Below are 24,634 nucleotides of genomic sequence, written 5' to 3'. Positions count from 1 at the left end.
CAATTATTTTATATAGATTTTCTGTATTTTTATTGCTTTTTAAATATAGTTTAGATTTTTATTATTTTATGCATTTTTATTATTTTATATTATTATTTTTTTGTCATTATTTTAGAGTTTTTATTTTTATTTCTAATTTTGCAATGAAATATGACGTGGGCTTTACTTTATTTTATTTTATTATTTATATTTTATTTTATTTTGAATAACATATGACCTGGGCAAGATAGAAGAATAAAACTGTTCACTGTCAGAGTCTAGCTAAATATACTTGTAGTTTACTTAATACCAGAACTCAATGATAAAATAAATGAAATCAGGTAAAATTTACCATATTGCATATTTAAATATACTTGTAATTCACTTGATACCAGAACTTGATGATAAAATGAATCAAAAATTAACCATACAGTATTACCTACTTAAATATACTTGTAATTTATTCAGTACCAGAACTTAATGTTAAAGTTAATTACATTAGATAAAATTGACCAATTACCTATTTAAATATACTTGTAGTTTAATTAATACCAGAACTTAATAAAAAAAAAAATTAAATTGAATAAAAAATTTATCATATTACCAATTTAAAAATACTTGTACTTTATTTAATACCAGAACTTGATGTTAAAAGAATTAAATCAGGTAAAATTAACCATATTACCTATTTAAATATACTTGTAATTCAATTAATACCAGAACTTAATGATAAAATGAATTACATCAGGTAAAATTGACCATATTACCCATTTAAATATACTTTTAGTTTACTTAATACCAGAACTTAATAATAAAAATAAATTAAATTGAATCACAAATTTAACATATTACCAATTTAAATATACTTGTTTAATACCAGAACTTAATGATAAAATAAATCAGGTAAAATTAACCATATTACCTATTTAAATATACTTGTAATTCACTTAATACCAGAACTTGATTATAAAATGAATGAAATTGAATAAAAAAATTGACAATATTGCCCACTTAAATATACTTTTTATTCAATACCAGAACTTAATGATAAAATGAATTACATCAGGTAAAATTGACCATATGAGCTAAAATTTAAATTTAAATATACTTGTAGTTGACTTAATACCAGAACTTGATGATAAAATAAATGAAATTGAATTAAAAATGATCATATTACCAATTTAAATATACTTGCAGTTTCTTAAATATCATAACTTAATGCTAAAATGAATTAAATCAGGTCAAATTTACCATATTATCCATTTAAATATACTTGAAGTTGACTTAAGGTTAAAACAAATTAAACTAAATCAAAATTTGACTATATTACCCGATTAAATGTGCTTGTAATTCACTTAATACTAGAACTTGATGATAAAATGAACTGCATTGAATCAAAAATGGACCATATTACCTATTTAAAAATACTTGTAATACACTTAATACCAGAACTTAATAAAAAATAAATTAAATTGAATCAAAAGTTGACCATATTGCCCATTTACATATACTTGTAGTTTACCTAATACTAGAACTTAATGCTAAAATTAATGAAATTTAATTAAAAATGTACCATATTACCTAATTAAAAACACTATTTCATTTAATACCAGAACTGGTATGAATGAATTTGAATTAAATTGAATATAAAATAGACCACATTACCCATTTAAATATAAAATTAAAATGTACCATTGTTGCAATGTTGAGAGAAAGAAATAAACAAAACATAAGAGAAATAAATGTTTTTATGAAGTGGTCAGATGCATGATTTGCTTGGTTCTTGTTGAGACATTTGTTGAGTAATGAAACGTTTTTCACCCGCAGATCATATTTGTTTTTGTTTATTTTGAGTCGTGGAACAGTTTGTCATGTTTTTCCTACAAGTTTGAATGTGTTATTTTTATGTAAGTATGGTAGTGTGGGTATCATCTATTTTTGATAAACTTGACCCTAAAAGCCACATTAAAACACAATGAACTGTGACTGCGCTTTATATGTTAATCAGAGGGTCACTTCCTGTCTAAGTGGGCAGTTCTTGACCAGAATGACCTTCATTGTGGGCCAGACACACACACACACACACACACACACATACACACACACACACACACACACACACACACACACACATTTTGAGGTATAATGAGATCAATCTGTTATTTTATTCTGACTACAATGAAAGACTCATTTATCACAGACCAAATTCCAAGGCACAATTGGCAAACCCATAATGCATTGCAACAAGCTCAGTAAAAGCAATCCATCCAGGATGTCTGACAGTGTTATTTTTATATTACTAATTAGGTTTTATTTATTTCAGTTTCATTTTTAGTTCTGTTTTAATTTATTTATTTCCAGTGCTTCAATTTAAACTTTTTTTCAGTTAGTTGCCAATGCACCATTTTTATTTAATTATTTAAATTTTTTATATATTTTAAATATATATGGGTGTAATAATTTCACCTTCATTTTAATCAACAAATGTTTTTGGATGTTTTTTAGTTAACTGTAATAGCACTGAGCAGACAAAATCTAGAGAGATTATAACGTATACTTGTAATTCACTTAATACAAAATAAATGTAATTAACATTTGACTATATACCTAATTAATTTACACTTGTAGTTTACTTAATTTCAGAATCCCATGATAGAATTGCATAATTAAGAATCGACCACTTCTCCTAATTAAACATACTTGTAGTTAACTTAATGCCAGAACTTACTGATAAAAAAAGTTAAATCAAATAAAAATTGAATGTATTACCTAATTAAATAAACTTGTAGTTCACTTAATTCCAAGAATTTCGTGATAGAATGATTTAGATAATTAAAAATGCACCACATTATCTAATTAAACATACTTGTAGTTTATTTAATACCAGAGCTTTGGTTAAAGGAATTAAATAAAATAAAAATGGACCTTATTTCCTATTTAAATACACTTGTAGTTCACTTAATACCAGAACTTAATAATAAAATTAAAATGGGCCATACTACCTATTTAAATACAGAACTTAATGACAAAATTATGTAAATTGAATACAAATTTACCATGTTAACTATACAATTATACTTGTAGTTTACTTAATACCAGAACTTAAAAATAAAGTTATGTAAATTGAATAAAAATTGACCATGCTGACTGTTTAAATATACTTGTAGTTTACTTAATTCCAGAACTTAATGATAAAATTGAATAAAAACTGACCATACTTCCTATTTAAATATACTTTAAGTTTACTTAATGATAAAACTAATTAAACTAAATCAAAATGGACTATATTACCTAATTAAATATACTTATAATTCACTTAATGACAAAATGAATTAAATTGATTTAGAAATTGACCAAATGACCTACTTGTAGTTTACTTAATACCACAACTTAATGATAAAAGTAATTAAATTAAATACAAAATGGGCCATATTACCTTTTTAAATACACTTGTAGTTCACCTAATACCAGTTTTTCTTGAAATAACAAATTAAATCAATTATAAATAGACCATATTACCTAATTAAATGTACTTGTAATACACTTAAGAACAAAATGTGTTGATAACATTAAATTTAATTAGAAATTAACCATGCTGCCTAATTAAATATACTTTTTATTACACTTAATTCCAGATTTTAACAATAAAACGAATTAAATGCAGTTAAAATGAACCATATAACCTAATTAATGTGTGCTGTGTATTTTTATACTCATTAATTAATTGCTATGTAATGCATTCTAAATTGGTTATTATTGAGGTTCTGTTTCTATTGGGATTCTGGTGTATAAGTGTGTACTCTATTCAGACAGCGAGGCAGCGCGCTACTTTTTGAAACATAACCTACTTTCTTCTGTCCTGATGTCTGTCATAAGTGTTTAATCTGATGAATATAGCTCTTCACGGTAGCAGATAACAGCTCATACTTTAACACTGCAAACTTTAGGAGCTTTTTGACCGGTATGTGATGAGTGTGTATGTACAGTAACTGTGTATTCGTTCTCATAAAGTTGAAGCAAATTGGTGTTAAAGAAGTACGGTGTATCTGAGAGATTGTGTAAATGAGGCTGTTAAATTTAAAGCTGCTAGACTGTCAGCATCACACTTATAGAAGTGACATAAGCGAGTAGTGAGTGTATATGTGTGTGTGCACCACAGTGGCCTTATTCCTGTGTGTTAAGTTCATTTAAAAGCTCATTGGTCAGCAGGTTGTCATGGTGATGGATGGTGGCCCTGTTCCTGCAGTACAGCCATAATCACAAGTGTTTGCTGCATGCATGGATCAGTAATCTGTGTGTGTGTGTGTGTGTGTGAGAGAGAATGCTATGGTGGTCATGAGTCAAGGAGCTTTTGGAAATGAAAACATCATGGATGTATCATTTTGACATCAGATCTGGTCACCGTCGATGTTGCCACTTTCGATTAGCGTATCATGGTTTCTTCAGTTTTCTTTACAGCGATCAGATGTGCTCATTGGTCTGATTTACAGATTCATGACCTGTCACATTGAGTTATCTTTGTTTTCCTGTTGCATAACATCTGCTTTTTTAATGTTTTACTTTTGTGGTCTAAAAGCATGCTTGTCTTTTTCTATAGGGCTGTCGCCATTTGTTTCTGTCTCAATTCTCTTATGTTTGTGTCTTTGTGTTCTGTCAGATTCTGTGGTCCATTTCAGTGAACTCAGTTCAGGTATTAAGCTCAGATGATCAGACATTAATTCAGTCCACTTTTCTTGGAGAGAATCATAAGTGAATGTTGTTATCACGAGTAGAAACAAAGTCAATTCAGGTTGCTTCACAACAAAGCATATGTGAATTTGCATCACTTTGAGAACTGAATTAGAAGTGAATTACTTTCTTATTCTAATAATTTTCAAAGGCATATTAATAATCAAAAGTGACTTTAGAATTAGAAGTGAAGTGGGTTGTTTTCCAGAAGAGAGTCAGAAGGAAATTCAGTTTGATTTGCATCTGGAGATAATCTAAAATGGTAATTTTGAGGAAGAGAATCAGAAGTGAATTCTGTTCTTTTCCTGAATCAGGAGTAAATTTAGATCATTTCCCAAAAAGCGTCACAAAAAAATAAACATCACTTCATGAACTATTTATTTATTTATTTTCTTTTTTTTGTAAACAATCAGAAGTGAATTTAGTTTGCTTTGGATCTGAATAGAATCTAAAGTGACTTTTTCTGGAAAAAAAGAGAAGTGAATTGGGTTTCTTGAGGAAAATCAATGAATTCAGATCACTTCACAAAGAGCATCAGATGTAAATTCACATCACTTTGTCAAATGAATTAGAACCGAATTAATTTCTTATTCTAATAAGTTTCAAAAGCATATTAAGAATCAAAAGTGACTTTAGTTCTGTTCCTGAAGAGAATTAGAAAAGAATTGGAGAGATTCTGAAGTGAATTCAGATAATTTCCCAAAGAGCATTAGCATCAGATTTTTTTCTGTAAAGTGAATCAGAAGTGAATTCAGTTTGATTTGGATCTGCAGAGAATCTAGAGGTTATTTTAGGGAGGAGAATCAGACATGAATTCTGATCTTTTTCTTAAGTGAATCAGAAGTCAATTCAGATCATTTCCCAAAGAGCATCAGATGTAAATGAATTCAAAGTGAATTCATTTTATAAAGAGAATTAGAAGTGAATTTAGTTTGCTTTAGATCTGAAGTAAATAGTGAATAGAATCTAAAGTGACTTTAGTTTTCAAAAAAGGGAAGTGAATCGGGTTAGTTTCATAAACGGCATCAGATGTAAATTCACATCACTTTGAAATGAACTCACTTCTTCCAATTCAGTTCACAAAGTCAACTTTATTAACTTTATTCTTCTAATAAATTTTAAAAGCATATTAGGAATCAAAGATGACTTTAGCTCTTTTCCTAAATTGGATTTATTTGCAGTTAATTCAGATAATTTCCCAAAGAGCATCAGTATCATTTTTTTTTTCTGTAAAGTGAATCAGAAATTAATTCAGTTTGATTTGGATCTGAAGAGAATCTAGAACAGTTATTTTAGGGAAGAGAGTCACAAGTTAATTTTGTTCCTTTGAAGTGAGTCAAAAGTCACTTCAGATCATTTTCCAAATAGCATCAGAAATAAATAAACATGACCTACTGAACAGAATTAGAAGTCTCTTTTATTTTATAAAGACAATCAGAAGTGAATTTAGTTTGCTTTAGATCTGAATGCAGTCTAAAATTACTTTTAGTCTTTTTTTCCGAAAAAAAGAGAAGTGAATTGGGTTAGTTTTCACTTCATTAAGAGCAGCAGAAGTAAATTCACTTCACTTTAAATTCTTTTGATAAAGTGAATTTGTTTGCTGTGGATTTAAAGTGCTTTTAGTTTGTCTCCTCAAAAGAATTTAAAGTGAATTGGTCTATTTTTATGAAGAAAATTAAGAAATTTTTTTTCTGAATTTATGCTGTTTTCCGAACTGAACTGGGATGAACTGAAATGAAACGGATCCTAACCTTTATACGTGTTGTATCTGTGTATATCTGTGTGTGTTTGTTTGTCTCCGAGAGTAAGCGCACTAACCTGTCCAAGTTGTGACCAGTAACAGACAGCAATCACCTCACAGACTTGTACCGGAAGGAAGAGATCATAATGGTCAAGGGCGGAGGTCACGTCCAGAGCCCTCGCTTCCCCAACTCATACCCCCGCAATCTGCTGTTGTCATGGAAACTGCTCTCGCCGCCCCACACGCGCATCCTGCTGGAATTCGATGCTCAGTTTGGACTGGAGGAAGCGGAAAATGGAGTCTGCAGGTGAGGGAGGAGCTTTGGAATGGATGTTCATGAATAATTAATTAGATCCATTTAAGAGTTTGAAGTGGAGGTGGAGAATGGAATCTGCAGGTGAGGGCAGAGCTTTGAACTGCATTAATGAATATTGGTTAGATCAATTTAAGAGTTATGAGTGGAAGCGGAGCTTTAAAATGGCTGAGTTTATGAATAATGAATTGGATCAATTTAAACTGTTGAAAAAAGTGTCACTTTGAGTCATGGGTTGGTCTTAATAGTAAATATTTAACAGTTTAACAAGCATCTAAACTTAAAGCACTTACCGTAGCTAGATAAATCTGATTAATTCATAGGTATGTTGATCCAGGAACTCCAGGCGCATGTTCTACATGGTTAAATCATGTTGTAACACGTGGTAGAGAATAACAGGTTTGCTTCTCAGATTCCTGTGGTTCTCATTCTGCATTTCTGGACTATAAATAAAGGCCTGAAGAGTTAAAACATGACATGACTATATAATGAACTGGAAGCCAATCAGAGCGAGTATCTGACCGCAGCGTGTGTGGAGTGACTCTCAGGTTACGGGTTTGTCCTTGAGGTTAGAGGTTTTACTGTGAATCCGATACTTTATAAAGACCCTTGAGGCATTGAGACTAAAAATAAAGCAGGAAAAAACAGAGATGAGAGATGAGGTCAATTTAGAGGATGAGAAAGAGGCAAGAAGTTAAACTGGGACAGATATGAGAAAAGAAACAATGTTTTATGGTTACTGTATAAATCCTTATTTACATGAGATAAAATTTACATGAGATGAATTCAGTTTGCTTTGGGTCTGGAGAGAATATGATTCTCTTCCTCAAAGTTACCATTTTAGAAGTAAATTCTATTCCTTTCCTGATGTGAATCAGGAGTTAATTCAGATCATTTCCCAAAAAGCATAAATAAATATTGCTTCCTGAACAGAATTAAAAGTATTTTTTTTCTTTCTTTTTTTTGTAAGCAATCAGAAGTGGATTTTGTTTACTTTGGATCTGAATAGAATCTGAAGTGACTTTAAAAAAAGAGAGAAGTGAATTGGGTTAGTTTCCTGGGGAGAATCAGATTTGAATGAATTCAGTTGAATTCAGATCACTTCCCAAAGAGCATCAGATGTAAATTCACATCACTTTGTGAGCTAAATTAGAAGTTAATTAATTTCTTATAATAATATGAAAAGCATGGGATTAGAATTTGTTTTTCTGTGAAGTAAATCATAAATGAATTCAGTTTGCTTTGGATCTGGAGAGAATCTAAAATGGTAATTCTGAGGAAGAAAATCAGATCTGAATTCTGTTTTTCATTTCTTGAAGTGAATCTGAAGTCATTTCAGATCATTTCACAAAAAGCTTAATAAATAAATAAATATTGCTTCCTGAACAGAATTAAAAGGTTTTTTTCTTTCTTTTTTTGTAAACAATCAGAAGTAAATTTAGTTTACTTTGGATCCATATAGAATCTGAAGTGACTTTAGTTCTTTTCTGGAAAATAAAGAGGAGTGAAATCTGAGGAGAATCAGATTTGAATGAATTCAGAATTCAGATGAATTCAGATCACATCCCAAAGAGCATCAGATGTAAATTCACTTCACTTTGTGAACTGAATTAGAAGTTAATTATTTCTTTTTCTAATAAGTTTCAAAAGCATATTATGAATCCAAAGTGACTTTAGCTCTTTTCCAGAATGGGATTAGAATTTGTTTTCCTGTAAAGTGAATCAGAATCATAAATGAATTCAGTTTGCTTTGAATCTGTATAGAATCTAAAATGGTAATTCTGAGGAAGGGAATCAGAAGTGAATTCTGTTTTTCATTTCTTGAAGTGAATCAGAAGTCACTTCAGATCATTTCCCAAAAAGCTTAATAAATAAATAAATATTGCTTCCTGAACAGAATTAAAAGTATTTTTTTCTTTCTTTTTTTGTAAGCAATCAGAAGTGGATTTTGTTTACTTTGGATCTGAATAGAATCTGAAGTGATTTTAGTAAAAAGTTTCTGGGGAGAATCAGATTTGAATGAATTCAGATCAATTCAGATCACTTCCCAAAGAGCATCAGATGTAAATTCACATCACTTTGTGAACTGAATTAGAAGTTAATTTAGTTCTTATTCTAATATGAAAAGCATACTGAGAATCCAAAGTAACTTTAGCTCTTTTCCAGAATGGGATTAGAATTTGTTTTTCTGTAAAGTGAATCTTAAATGAATTCAGTTTGCTTTGGATATGGAGAGAACCTAAAATGGTAATTCATCAGAAGAATCAGAAATGAATTCTGTTTTTTATTTCTTGAAGTGAATCTGAAGTCAATTCAGATAATTTCCCAAAAAGCGTAATAAGTAAATAAATGTTGCTTCCTGAACAGAATTAAAAGTATTTTTTTTCTTTCTTTTTTTGTAAGCAATCAGAAGTGGATTTTGTTTACTTTGGATCTGAATAGAATCTGAAGTGACTTTAGTTCTTTTCTGAAAAAAGAGAAGTGAATTGGGTTTGTTTCCTGAGGAGAATCAGATTTGAATGAATTCAGATCACTTCCCTAAGAGCATCAGATGTAAATTCACTTCAATTTGTTAACTGAATTAGAAATAAATTAAGAATCAAAAGTGACTAGCTCTTTTCCTGAAGAGAATTAGAAGTGAATTGGGTTGTTTTTCAGAGGACAATCTGAAGTGAATAAACATCACTTCCTGAACAGATTTTTTTTAATCAGAAGTGAATAAGTTTGCTTTGGATCTGCAGAGAATCTAAAATGGTTGATTTGGGGAAGTGAATCAGTCCTTTTGCTGGAGTGAATCAAACTAAATGAAATTCCGATAATTTCCCAAAGAGCATCAGAAGGTAATAAAAATCACTTCCTGAACAGAATTAGACGTCTCTTTTTATTTTGTAAAAATAGATTATTGCAAACTTATTAAAATAAGTTTAAGTTGATCTAAAATGCCTAAAACTGAAACAAAAAAAGTCATTTTTATTTAAAATAAAATTGAAACTGAAAATATAAAAATAAAGGCTAATTCAAAATATTCATAAATACATAAATACTATAATAGTCTACGAAGAATACTAAAATGACACTAAAATATACATTTGTCATAGACAATTCAGTACAGATATTATAATCAAATTCGTTTTCATCTAATCAGGTGCATTTAGGGAATAGAATCAAAGTGGTTTTAAAGCATGGTCTTTCAAGTGTATATGTTATACCTGTGCAGGTGATGTACTGACAGGTGTGTTTGTTTTGCAGGTATGATTATGTGGAAGTGGAGGATATTTCTGAAACTAGCACCATCATCTGGGGCCGCTGGTGCGGTCAAAGAGCTCCATCACGGATCACATCTAAAACAAACCTCATCAAAATCACCTTCAAATCGGATGATTATTTCGTGGCGAAACCAGGATTCAAAATCTGCTACACGTTCCTGGTGAGTTTCACTGCTGGTTGCATTAATCCAGATTATTTTTGAAAGAAATTAATACTTTTATTCAGCAAGGATGCTTTAAATTGATCAAAAGTGACAGTAAAGACATTTCTAATGTTGCAAAATAATTCTATTTTAAATAAATGCTGTTCCTTTGAACTTTCTGTTCATAAAAGAAACTGTTTTTAATGTTGATAACAATTAGAAATCTTTCATGTGCACCAATTAGCATATTATAATGATTTCTGAAGGATCATGTGACACTGAGGACTGGAGTAATGATGCTGAAAATTCAGCTTTGTTTTTTGGGATAAATGACATTTTACAATATAATCACATAGAAACGGTTATTTTAAATTCTAATAATATTCCACAATTTTTACAGTTTTTTTTTTTTTTTTTTTTTTATCAGCTTTGGTGAGCAGAAGAGTAAAAATCTTACCAACCCCAAACACAGCCACACACACAAAAATCATCATGCAAAATTAATACTTGGTCTAGTATCTGTTTAATATTAGATTTATTTACTGTAGCTCTTGTAGAAATGCTACAAAGCGGATGGTGGAACGACAGCAGATGGTGTGAGAAATATTTTACACCATTTATTGGGACTAAAGCCATCCTGCTTTACAACTGCCTCATGGCTTTCTTTTTTCTCAAAATGGCAATAATCTGATGCTAGCTGTGAGTATAAATATGCAATATGTTTTCTGTGTCTGTAAAACTGTTAATTTGTACTTTTCCATCTGAGCTCAAATTGGGAAACCGAATGAAAGCAGACACCTGTGCTGAACATAAACATGATGAAACTTCATTTGAAGCATTTTAACAGGATTTGGTGTAAAACTTAGTGGCACTAAGTGATTTCTTCTTAAAGTAGCCTCAAATGCTTTTTTACCTTGGATGAACTTACAAAAGTTTGGCTTAATTAAGACATTTGTTTTTGAGCCAGAATAAGACTGTCGAAGAGAGAAGAGGTGTGAGCGAGTGTAGAAGAAAGCGAGAGACCGTGAGACTGAATTGAGCGTTCGGTGTGAATGTGGTAAAAATGCTGATGTAATGCAGAAAAATCCGCCCTGTTTTAATTGCATTGCATTGTGAGGTTAGCTCTGTGTCTTTTATCATTTATACAGTACATGAAGAAGCTCTATAATGAGAAATAACAACAGTTAACAACATGTTTTAACTTCAAAACTCTCCAGAATCACACTCATTAAAGGAATAGTTCATCCAAAAATGAAAATTTGCTGAAAATGTAGTCTCCCTCAGGCCATCCAAGATGTAGATGAGTTTGTTTCTTCATCAGATTTGGAGAAATGTATCATTGCATCACTTGCTCACCAATGGATCCTCTGCAGTGAATGGGTGCCGTCAGAATGAGAGTCCAAACAGCTGATAAAAACATCACAATAATCCACAAGTAAACCACACCACTTCAATCCATCAGTAAACATCTTTACCTTCAAAACGTTGCTAAAATATGAATTTATAATAATGCTGTCTCTGGTAATAGTTATCTCATCTGAATCAGGAGAGAAATCCGCACAGATAAAGTAGAGATGCACCGATTGACCAGCTAGTGATCGGAATCGGCCGATTTTTCACATGATCGGCCCGGATCGGTGACCGGCCGGTCAATTTCTCCTCTTGCCGATTCCTAGCCGATCCATTTATTGCCAGCGGCGCATGCAATGACGTCACAGTCACGCGCGCGCACTCACGGTCGTGTGTAAACATGTCGTTGGTGTGAGTGAAGATGACACAAAGATCGCAATTTATAACATTTATAAGGGCAAAATACAACGTGAGGGAACAACAATATAAACGTTCGTAACAACAAACCTATTAAGACACTTCCATCATCAAAACCATCACTCAGCTGAATATGCCCAGTTTGAAAAGGGGAAAGTGGCTAAAGTTAGCGCGCCGAGTCAGCCAAAGCGTCGAAGGAGAGTGCTTGTTTAACTTGGCTGGACATGTGGTAGATCGCGCCCCCCGCTCTGCATATTTTGCATGTCTCTCTTAGATTCAGATGATCAGCTTGTTAGACGTAAGCTCCGCGAACCGATTGACATGGTCCCTGCACAGTGTTCATTGCTCCCTACTCCCTGAGCAGGGGAAATCTGTTGACGTTTACTACACTTTCATTCATTCACATATTTGCGCTGTCACCGCAGACAGCGTCTTCAAACACTAATAGTTCTCAGCGAGCTTATATGTTGCTATATATAGGCTATGTTATATGTGACCCTGGACCACAAAACCAGTCATAAGGTTAAATTTTTACAAAACTGAGATCTATACATCACATGAAAGCTCAATAAATAAGCTTTCTATTGATTTATGGTTTGTTATGATAGGACAATATTTGGCCGAGATACATCTATTTGAAAATCTGGAATCTAAGGGTGCAAAAAAATCAAAATACTGAGAAAATCACCTTTAAAGTTGTCCAAATTAAGTTCTTAACAATGCATATTACTAATCAAAAATTACATTTTGATATATTTATAGTATGAATTTTACAAAAAATCTTCATGGAACATGATCTTTACTTAATTTCCTAATGATTTTTGGCATAAAAGAAAAATCAATAATTTTGACCCATACAATGTATTTTTGACTATAAATATACCCCAGCGACTTAAGTCTGGTTTTGTGGTCCAGGGTCACATATGTTATATAATGCTGGATTAACTGGTGACAAGACAGAAATGCTTCTCTTTATCAAGAAAAAAATTGCCAAGTAATAGCATTTAGTACCAGCATTGTTATTTCTACCTGAAGACACAGTGCACTTTTTGTTATTAAAGTTATCGTTGTGAGACGATCCTGTAATTAATGTTTAAAAAATCCATTTAAATTCATTGAAGAAAAGTTTATTTTTGTAAGTAAGCCTGCTTTGTTACTTCTATTTTTATAAACGGATATTTTTTTCTAATGTTTTCAAGGCTCAGAGCTGTAATGTTTATTCATTTCTTTTTATTATTCTTTCATTATAAAATAAAAAAATTACATTGAGGAAAAGATTTTTGTTAGTATAACTATACTATGTTAGTTACAGGAACTAATTTGATACCTTTTTCGAAGGCACAAAGCACTTTATTTTGTTGTTTAAGTTATTTTGCTGAAAGAAGTTCACGTAATGTTTAATAATTTATTTTATTATAAAATAAATTTAATTAAAGAAAATATTTCTGTATATGCTTTTATTACAGTTCTTAAAAAAAAAAAAAAATCGGAATCGGCAAAAATCGGTATCGGCAGCTCACACGTACTGAAAAATCGGAATCGGCCAAGAAAATTGCAGTCGGTGCATCTCTAAGATAAAGCACTGGTTATAAGCCAAAACAGGTGGATTTTGATATGAGAGACAACAGGAGATTGACTTTTTTTTTTAGACTTTTTCACTGGAGGAAGTGTTATTATTATTCCACCCACTGTTTGCTCTTTTGCGACTAACTTTCTCAGTTGGTTGCAATAACATGGGATTAATCCAGAACTTTTATCATAGTTTATAGTTATATGCAGTTTTGGGGGTAACGCATTTAAAGTAACGCAAGTTACATAATAATATTACTTTTTCCAAGTAACTAGTAAAGTAACGCATTTCTTTTTAATTTTCAAGAAAAAAATCTGAGTTACTTTTTCAAATAAGAAATGCCAGTACTTCCCCCATTTATTGATTAAAAGCTCTACTGTCCCCATGTTGAGAGAAATTGTGAGTAAGATGTTGCTTTAGTTTAATAAATGTGAACATGCATTAATTCATCTCACTCACTAAAAAAACAGATACAGTATTCCTCAAAATGAATAAAATCTAAAAATTCAACGCAAACCTGCAACAATTAAATATGTTAAATAATACAAATATCCTTTATGTATTTAATCACATTTTAATTTGATGTCTTTGCTGCCAAACTACGATGATCCAATTCATCCATACTAATAAGCAAAAATTACTCAAGATAATCTAACATTTGTTTTCCCTTTTTATTGCTGAAGAGTTTACTTTTTTTTTGCGGTCTACTGTACAGACGTCAATTTACTTTTCTCTAAGCCTGAGGCTTTTGGTGTGAAAAGGCTTTTACATTTGCAAAAAAATAGAACTTTTTATATTAAAAACAAACAATAACTATCTTACATAACGTTTATTAACCAAAAAGAAAAATATAATAATTTAAATATTATGGACTCCTATATTAGCTGAAACAAGCGGTCTGAAGTAAAAAAAAAATGTCTTGATGGATTTATTTGGCTTTACTAGATGTTAACTGAAGGACTGGAGTGGTGTGGATTATTGTGATGTATTTATCAGCTGTTTGGACTCTCATTCTGACGGCACCCCTTCACTGCAGAGGATCAATTGGTGAGCAAGTGATAATGCAACATTTCTCCAAATCTGATGAAGAAACAAACTCATCTACATCTTGGATGACCTGAGGGTGAATAACTATTTCGCAATCTTTAATTTTTGAGTGAACTATTCCTTTAAGGACATTGGTGTCAATTAATGACACAAACAGATGTGGAGAGTTTCTCTACAGGAAGGCGATGTTTGTTTCATAGACTTTACAATGCAGTCCAGTTTCCAGCAGTGATGTTTGTTTAGCTTTTCTTTTGGGATCAGTGGATGTTTGTAGATCATAATTGTGCCTTTTTGTTCAAGGTCTTTAATTATATTTGTTTTTAGGATTCCTATCTTTGATGTTCATTGTTGTAAACTAACGATGCATGAGGGGTTTAGTTTATATATGTCTATTTGTGTTCTGCCGAAGGCATGTTGACCTAAATTAAGATCATTTTGGCCTTGAAATGATTTTAATATTGATGTGCTTTGGAGAAAATCCATGTCATAATTCCCAAATCTACTCCTGTTTTAAAGTGTCATTTAATTTTTTTTAATTTCTATCATTAAAGTTAAATAGTTGAGGTCAAAAGTTTACATCCCCCTTTCAGAATCTGACAAATGTTAATTATTTTACCAAAATAAGAGGGGTCACACAAAATGCATGTTATTTTTTTATTTAGTACTGACCTGAATAAGATATTTCACATAAGATGTTTGCATAAAATCCACAGTAGAAAATGAGTTAAATTTATAAAAATGACCCTGTTCAAAGTTTACATCCCCTTGATTGTTAATACTGTTGTTGCTTTTGTTTAGTGATAGTTGTTCATGAGTCCCTTGTTTGTTAAACTGCCTGCTGTTCTTTAGAAAAATCCTTTAGGTCCCACTAAGTCTTTGGTTTTTCAGCATTTTTTGTGTATTTGAATCTAGGGTTGGGTCGATAGACGATGCCATCGTCCATCGCCGATGGCTGATAGACATCACGATGGTGAGCTGGCATCGCGATTCTCCGCCCCCGCCCCCGCCGCCGCAGCAACCCGCTCGCGAAAAACACATTTAATCACACTATATAGCCAAATGAAATGCATGCTTTCAATTTCCGCATCTTTACTTATTTTATTATTATTATTATTAGGAGGAAATAATAACAAGGAAGTTGTTAGCGATCACAATACAAATTACAGTGAACTCCAAACGAATTACACAAACTAGTTCGTTTACATTAATAAATTAGGCATACAAAAACTAATAATCAAAATAATTTTAATTAAATTAGATTAAATAAACTACACCAAATATGCCTTTTTTATGGTTTTACCATAACGAACAGAGCTTGGAACAAAAAACGAGAATATATTTCGAACGTATAAATCGAACGTACAGTACAAAGCCTAGTATACATTATAAATAACAGTTTATCATTCAAATGCATTGGGAATATGGAAACAGTTGGATTTGTGCCGAATTACAGAGGTACGTGAGCCCAATGCCTGCTATTTTTAGTTTCGCTTTGTTTTGGTTTCTTAACTTTATATATTTTGTTTCATTCCTGTTCTGTTCTGAATACCGTTACATTTAAATGATTCGTTTTGGAGTCAGGGTAACTAACTTATAGCTATGTTTATAGTGTTTATAATGTTAATACATAACAATATTTCGCTTGATTTGGTATTATTTCTGATATTACACTTTCTCTCTAAACATTACGCTGCTCATTAAATGCGTTTGCAGAGAGTGGTTTAGGCAGTAAGCAATCAATGAGAGCGATTTTGAACTTAAAAAAGCTGACTGGTCGAAAATATGTTAACCCCTTAACGCCTACTGTCATAAATATGCGACAAACCGTTTGACTCAATCAACCAGCCGAGATAGCGTCTGCATTCCCCCAATGCCGGTTAGTGCATATTCGCTACAGACCTAGGAACCTTCGACAAGCACTTGTTTCTAGTGGGACCGCAAAGTGACGGACTTATTTCTTGTTTACGCACGAGGATTACTCCGGTCGCGAAGTTATGGAAATGAGTCGGGAAAGTTTGATCCTTATGGCCTACTGTCGCTAATATGCTACAAACCTAATTATTACAATAACTTAAAATACTTGTCACACATATTTCACCTCATTATGTCGAGTGTATAAGCACACAATAAGCAGGTAAATATTTGTATCTTAGCACAACTTACCTTATATAAATAAAGAAGTTAAAAAAGGGTGAATAAATAAAACATTGTTTTTTGTCATTATGCCTGTTGTCGCAAATTTGCAACATACAAAAATTTCTATCTATTTGTTGTGCAAAAGTGAAATTGATAATCTCAACATTATTTACCATCTACTTAAAGGCAAAACACACATAACATTTTTTTATATACAGCTATATAAATTCAGGCGTTAAGGGGTTAAGGACCAACACACATCCTCCAAATACATCTACATAAACCCGCGCTTGCTCTGTCTCGTATGCACGCACGCACTGTCACGATCTAACGCACTTGTTAATGCCGGATCTTTAAAAACAAATACCGGAACGCAAAAATCCAAAATTTGACATTTTCCGGAACAGGATCCGGCTCAAATTAAGCACTGGTGGAAACGGTAGGCTACAATTAATTAATTCGTTATTAATTATTTAACAATAACCATCCTTCACCCCGCCCCCCGCCGACGATGCCATCGTCCATCGCGATGTTGCTCATTAGACATCGTACAATGCCAAATTGGTCGACATCGCCCAACCCTATTTGAACCCTTTCCAACAATGACCTTATGATTTTAAGATCTATCTTTTCACACTGAGGACAACTGAGGGACTCATGCAACTATTACAGAAGGTTCAAACGCTCACTGATGCTCCTGAAGAAGAAACGGTGCATTAAGAGCCGGGGGTTGAAAACTCGATCGATCGATCGAAACTAGAATCATGCTCAACTGACTAATCACACTGAAAACATGCTAGTAACTTGCTAATCATGCTTGAAACATGCTAGAAACTTGCCAACCATGTTAGAAACAGACTAGCAACATGCTATCTATTCATCTCTGGCAGATTGTATTCCCTTCAAAACATTTAAACTTCAAACTATTTCAAACCGAAAACAATCCAATTTAAGATTTTTCAAGACTTTTCAAACTTTTTCAAACGTCCTGGTCCTGCTTTCTCAAGCCAACTTAGTTTGTCTCGACAAACTTTTTGATCTAGTTTATTCTTGTGATGCTCTAAAGTTGTGCATTCATTGTAAATAAACAGCTTTTCATGCATTTTTTTTTCTATAATGTAATAATTTTCTCCACTCACATAGCCAGCAGAAACTTAATTTCAGGGGTAGAGCATGTTATTATATTTTGATGAGAGATAATTTTTCTTTCAAAGCATCATGCATTGATGCATCCTGCACAATGAGACCAAGAATATGTTTAGAAGGTAAACAGAGTCTCATGGTTGAACCCTGCAGCTGCTGGACGTCAGGTTCAGGGGTGGCAGTTTGTTTCGGCCTGATCCGTTGTGTGTAATTCCCTGAATATGCGGTATTCCTGACATTTCCACATTCCCGTTTTGCTCCGGACGTCTCTGTAGGACTCCAGCAGAAGGTCTTGTTGTGTGTGTGTGTGTGTGTGTGTGTGTGTGTGTGAGACATCAGAGGCCATAGAGATGTTATCTGTGATGGGAAACATCATCATAACAGAACGCCCGTGACCTCTGACCTCCTTCTATTGTTTGCATTGCCACAGGAGCAGATTTATGTAACGAGACTGGCAGTACAGGGAAGTGTATTTTCATAGCATATGGAGGTTTTAAAGTAAACTGCAGGGGAAAATAGAGAAATGTCAGTCTTCAAAATTTTTTCTTTTAATAATGTTTTCAAATTTCTGTTTAGTTTTCATTTTAGCAACCGTTTCGTTAGTTATAATGTAGTTTATTTTATGTTTAGCCTTATTAATTATATTTAAGGGTGTCTTTCTTCACTACAATACAATACTACTATACAAAAAAAATATAGTTTCTTTTTTTTTCATTGTAGGCCTAGTGTTTTTTTTTTTTTAACTAAAAAATATTTTGAAAATTTCCTACTGTAAATATATCAACTTAATTTTATTAGTAAACTTCATTTGGACTACTTTAAAGTTTTTGTTTTTTTCTCCAATAGTTAGATTTTTTTGCATCCTCTTTGCAGCTATTTTATTGTACATACATGCACACATCTTATTTTAAAATTATATTTACATATTACACAGCCATTTTATATATGCATTCATGCACATATTTTTTTTTACTAAAATATTTAGAAAATTTCCTACTGTAAATATATCAACTTAATTTTCGGTTAGTAATATGCATTGCTAATAACTTCATTTGGACTACTTTAAAGGTGATTTTTTTTCAATATTTAGATTTTTTTGCATCCTCTATTTGAAAATCTGCAATCTGAGGGTGCAAAAAAATCATAAATATTAAGAAAATCACCTTTAAAGTTGTCCAAATTAAGATCTTGCGTATTACTAAACACAATTAAGTTTTTATATATTTACTGTAGGAAATTTAGAAAATATCTTCATGGAACATGATCTTTACTTAATATCCTAATAATTTTTGTCACAAAAGAAAAATCTATAATTTTGACCCATACAATGTATTGTTGGCTATTGCTACAAATATACCTGTGCTACTTAAGACTCACATATAAAAATACAATGGTAGTTTATTTAAAAAAAAAATTCTATTTACATATTACACAGCAGTTTTATATATACTATCCATACATGCACACATTTGATTAATTTAAAATTATATTTGCATATTATACAGTCATTTTATATATGCATACATGTACACATTCATTTTATTTACATATTACACAGCCATTTCATATATGCATTCATGCACATATCTTTTTAAACTAAAATATTTAGAAAATTTCCTACTGTAAATATATCAACTTAATTTTTTATTAGTAATATGCATGGCTAATAACTTCATTTGGACAACTTTAAAGGTGATTTTCTTAATATTTAGATTTTTTTATTAATTTATTTAAAATTATATTTACACATTGCTCAGCCGTTTTAATATATACTTTATATACATGTGCACATTTTATTAATATAAAATTATATTTACATATAACGCAGCCGTTTTATACATGCACACACATTCATTTATTTTATTTAAAGTTATATTTACATATTACTCAGCTATTTTATATATATATATATGTGTGTGTGTGTATATATGTATATATATGTATATGTATGTGTATATATATATATATATATGTGTATATGTAGTACATACATGCGCACATTTTATTTAATTATATTTACGTATTACAGTCATTTTATATATGCATACATGCACACATTTATTTTATTTACATATTACACAGCTATTTTATACATATGTGCACCTTTTATTTAGTAATTAATTTATTTAAAATCAAATTTACATATACACTGACAAATATACAATAGCAACTGCTATTCTCGACACTCTTTATTCTGTCCATTTCTCTCTCTGCTCATTATCACTATATTACAGTGAACATGGATTGATGGCTTTGTTAATTCTGGTCTCATGATGGCTGTGTAATGTTCACCTGGCATTTACGGACGGTTTTAATGTTTGTAGCTCCGCCTCCTCATCTGGTGACATCATGACTAATGATTCTCATCTGAGTGATGGTGTTTGTGGAGCTGATTGCTGCTGCGTGTCAAGAGTGTTTCCAGTCAGGATTTATCAGCACACATAATGACTTTCCCAGATTTCCCTCGGCGCTGATGTTGAATACGGAAAATCCTGTGACAAATTAATGATATTGTTTCAAAAGTTTCTGTCTGTTTTTCAGGACAGCTCACCTCTCGCGTCTCTCACCAATTGGGAAGCGGTTACAGCGATGTCAGTAAGTATTACACACTTCTAGATGAAACATTGCTTTTTAATTGAATTTCAAAAAATGTACAAAAATGAATGTACAAAAATCACTTGTCAAAGTCAAACCCATATGGCATTATTTCATCTAGGGGGTAGGCAATATGGCAAAAATATCATATGATTTTTTTTTTTAGAAATATTATGATTCATGATTTTATGACTATTCCTGGTCATGTCGGTTTTACTATTTTACAAGTTGTCTGAGCAGAACAGCCAAATTAATAAAACCAAAGCCTTACAAGCAGTGATGTAATGTAACGAAGTAATAATACTTACAGTACTTCAGAATTTTTTTGGAAGTATCTGTACTTCAGTTTTTATTTTTCAGCCTACTTTTACTCCACTACATTTCCTAATTAAAATGTATACTTCGATACATTTCTCGAAGCATATTTGTTACTTACTTCAAAATAGTCAGAAGTCAGGATCTCCATCAGAATTGCGAGATTTTTTTTTTCTTAATTTTGCAAAAGAAAAGTATTCCGTTCAGAAGTGTTTGCTAACAGAAATATTGCCTTTCCCTCAAACAATTTTTTAATTGTTTTCTTTCTTTCACCTCTTTATTTCCGTCACAAATGTTTTTGTGAGCGCAAACAAAAATTACACAAAAAAAAAAAACAAATGCAAGTTTGTGTCTCGCAATTCTGACTTCTTTTCAGGAAATTCAGTTTTTTCCACCCAGAATTGCATAACCCAATTCTGACTTTTTTCTCAGAATTGGGTGATATAAACTTGCAATTGCGAGAAATAATATTAGAATTACAAGATATAAACTCAGAATTCTGACTTTTTTCTTCAAAATTTATGATATAAACTTGCAATTGTGAGAAATAATTTTCGTCACATGCAAGTTTGTATCTCGCAATTCTGAGTTTGTATCGCACAAATCTAAAATAAATTGCGTGATATAGAGTCATAGTTGTGAGAAATAGACGGAGGCACGCTGTAGCACGATACTACTATATTTTTTCAAAAGCAGATCGTGGAGACATTTTAATCATTCACAATCAAAAACCATCATATCGCACATACCAAATTTCATCAGTAAATCTCAAATGCAGATGTTTAGCAGAATGTTCATGCTGCTCTGCACTTACAGGAAAGTGAGTTTTTAAGGCCTGCGTCTCATGTCTGTGTCCCTGTAGGATTTTGGGCAGGTTTCTGGGACGGACACACCGCTGTCTGCGGCTGCGCTAGACTACGACATTGCCAGCGTCAGCACCGTGGAAGAGTTACTGAGACACATGAACCCATTTACCTGGCAGGAAGACCTGGAGCAGCTCTATACGCGCGCACATTACTACAGACCACGATCTTTTCATGCCGACCGCAAACACAAGCGTGAGTCTCACACACGTTTTTTGCGTAGGCACCTATCGTATACGTTGACATTCTTCTTCCATCATTGAGTCTATGGCAGCCTGTAGAACCGCTTGCGGGAAAGTTGTGAAATTTGGCACACTGATAGATGACAGTCCCAACATTAACCATAGCAAGTTTGGAATATCTAACTCAAACTTTCTAGCGCCACCACTTGTCAAAAGTTTCACTCATGTTTATGCTTAATAACTTTTTAAAGGCACAGAATCAAAATTATTTTTTTCCATATTTTTAATAGATTTTCACCAAAATTGGCTCGGATCATCTTCAGACTATGCTGGCAAAAAGTTATTGAATTCAAGTCGATTAGTCGAACTGTTCTCAAATAACGCACAAACAAATTCTACGAAAAGCATGCAAAAATGGATGTGAGGCTATGTCTCTGCAACGGTTTGGCGTATTGAGACCAAACTTGGTGTGCGTTAGTGATGCGCGGATGGCGGTTATATCCGCGGGTCGGGTGGGTCGGGTAATAAAAAAATGCATTCTGATTATTTGCGGGTGGGTCGCGGGTGGATGAGAAATCAATAATGATGCAAATATTAACTACATTTTCTAAAACTTGAACGTGTTTTAAATATGTTTTTCATCAGGCAGAGACGATTTCATTTGTGTGCGTGTGTGTGTTTGCCTGTTCTAAGTTTTTGGTGACAGAAACGTTGACATTCCATATAAAGTTTGAAGGGAGTTATGCCTGTGCTAATGCTATTGAGCACGGTAATGCAGCGGTGTAGTGCATTGGTCGCTTTGCGTTTACCCACGTCTCTGATGCGCATCATTCAGAAGTGTCCTGCATTAGCCAAAATCATGACAGTCCAACACATGAATGGCTAATTCAGTCGCATGTTAATAAATTGAAATATTCCCTAAAAACACCCAGTAAAGACAGTGATGTGGTCAGGACCGTGGCGCCGGCTTCTTTTGAAATATATTTGACGATTTTGCCTGATGCGTCCATGCTGCCTGTTCATTCTTACGCGAAAGCATGTCAGGCTAGGCGCGCAGTGGTAGGCTATAATTATTATTGATTACTTATTTGAATCAGTAGATTATAATGAAAACAATACCTTAAAAATGAAAAGAAGCAGATTTTTATGCTCAGACCTTTCTTTAACTGGTGAACCCCTGTAAACTTCAGTCCAAGCATGCGTTCAAATACTAAGTTCAGAGCGGCTCTAATAGAGAGAAAACCCGACCGATTTCGTCAGAGATTGCGGAGAGTCGCATCCAGATGTCAGTTAACGTTATTCTTTTCTGCATGGATTTGGCTTAAAATCATGAGTGATAAACGTATAAGTGTGCAGCGATTTGCAGATCAGCTGAATCAATCTGCTGTTAACATGAACCAATTTATCATGTCATCATGCAAAACTAAGAATTACAATAAGTGTAATATGACGATCGGGTGCGGGTCGGGTGCGGTTATCTAAATCAGAGAAAAATATAGGTGCGGGTGGGTGGCGGGCGGATAATTTATTTGAAGCTGCGGATTCGGGTGACGATTGAGCCCATCCGCGCATCTCTAGTGTGCGTTATAACAATCATGACCTGAGCGTATCTGCAGTGTTTCGGCACAGTGCCATCTACTGGTCAGGAGATATGAAAAATTACTATTTTTGCTTGTAACTTCTCAGTGGTTTCTGGCCAAAGGCTATAAGGAAATTTAAAAAAAAATTGCTAATAACTTTTGTTTACATTAGCCTATTGTAATGAAACTGGTCTTGCTATATTCTTTGAATAATGCAGAGAACATCGATACTAATTATGCCATAATTGGATGAACTCCCTGTCTGCCATTTTGATTAATGTTGAAAAGCTTGTTTTTTAACTCCTAGACCATTTCCATTTTCACCAAATTTGACTCGGATAAGCTTTATTTTAATTTGAATGACAGGTACTTTAAAAAAAAAAAAATTCTAAGTAGAAATATACAAAAGAAATCAATTCAGTTCAGGAATTTAATTTTAAAGGCATTTCCAGTTCAGTTGTGTATAGCACACACAGACAGGGCAGAGACAGGCACCGTTAACCATTCTCTGTTTTTATGAGGCAGACAGAGGTGATTTCCTCCCGTCTCTTCATTTATACCTCCCTTCCTCTCTGTCCATCCAGAACAGATTGTGATTATGTGAGTCATAAGTGAAGAAAAAAATCCAAAACAACACACTGGAATGTTTTTCTCACACACATACGCTGACCTCACGGCCCTGACCAAGTTAAAACATTGTAGGTTTTTAACCGACTTTGCCAAGAGCACAGTGTGTTTGTTAGTGTTTGTACGGCTACTTGTTTTTACAAGGATCAGGATGTAGCTCTATGTTTACTATGTTTGTAGTAAACCCTTCCATCTCACTCTCTCCTTCCCTCTCAGTCGATCTGGACCGTCTCTATGATGATGTGAAGCAGTACAGCTGCACGCCGCGTAATTTCTCAGTGAATCTACGTGAGGAGCTGAAGGTGACCAACGCTGTGTTTTTCCCACGATGCCTCTTGGTGCAGCGCTGCGGGGGAAACTGCGCCTGCGGCACCGACAACTGGAACTCCTGCAGCTGTAGTGCTGGAAAAACCGTCAAGAAACTACATGAGGTATCCCATAATGCAATCTGATAAATGACTATTTACAAACAGGTTTCCCATTCGTCTGCCATTGGTTGGTCAGACAGTCCCACCCCTAAACTTGCTCCATTGGTTGAGTCCAGAAGCTCATGAAATACACAATTCAAATACGCAGGTATTAGATATTTTGTATGCATGTATACATATACATATACGTGCGTGTGTGTGTGTGTATATG

At 32.9% G+C, this 24,634-nt stretch overlaps 1 protein-coding gene across 2 annotated transcripts in view; it reads left to right on the top strand.

The window, feature by feature from the left end:
- Positions 1–24,634, top strand: part of pdgfd (platelet derived growth factor d) — a 37,771-nt gene that overhangs the window by 11,818 nt on the left and 1,319 nt on the right. The window contains exons 2-6 of one of the 2 annotated variants that reach the window (XM_073818106.1): positions 6,569–6,755; positions 10,011–10,188; positions 20,375–20,428; positions 21,606–21,801; positions 24,212–24,426. In XM_073818106.1, coding sequence (XP_073674207.1) covers positions 6,569–6,755; positions 10,011–10,188; positions 20,375–20,428; positions 21,606–21,801; positions 24,212–24,426 — 830 coding nt within the window. Of the gene's footprint in view, positions 1–6,544; positions 6,756–10,010; positions 10,189–20,374; positions 20,429–21,605; positions 21,802–24,211; positions 24,427–24,634 lie in introns of both variants that reach the window. The other variant, XM_073818105.1, reaches the window with a different exon arrangement.

This window comes from Garra rufa, chromosome 14 (assembly GCF_049309525.1).
Source record: "Garra rufa chromosome 14, GarRuf1.0, whole genome shotgun sequence".
Lineage (NCBI taxonomy): Eukaryota > Metazoa > Chordata > Actinopteri > Cypriniformes > Cyprinidae > Garra > Garra rufa.
This window is presented reverse-complemented; position numbering and strand designations above follow the sequence as displayed.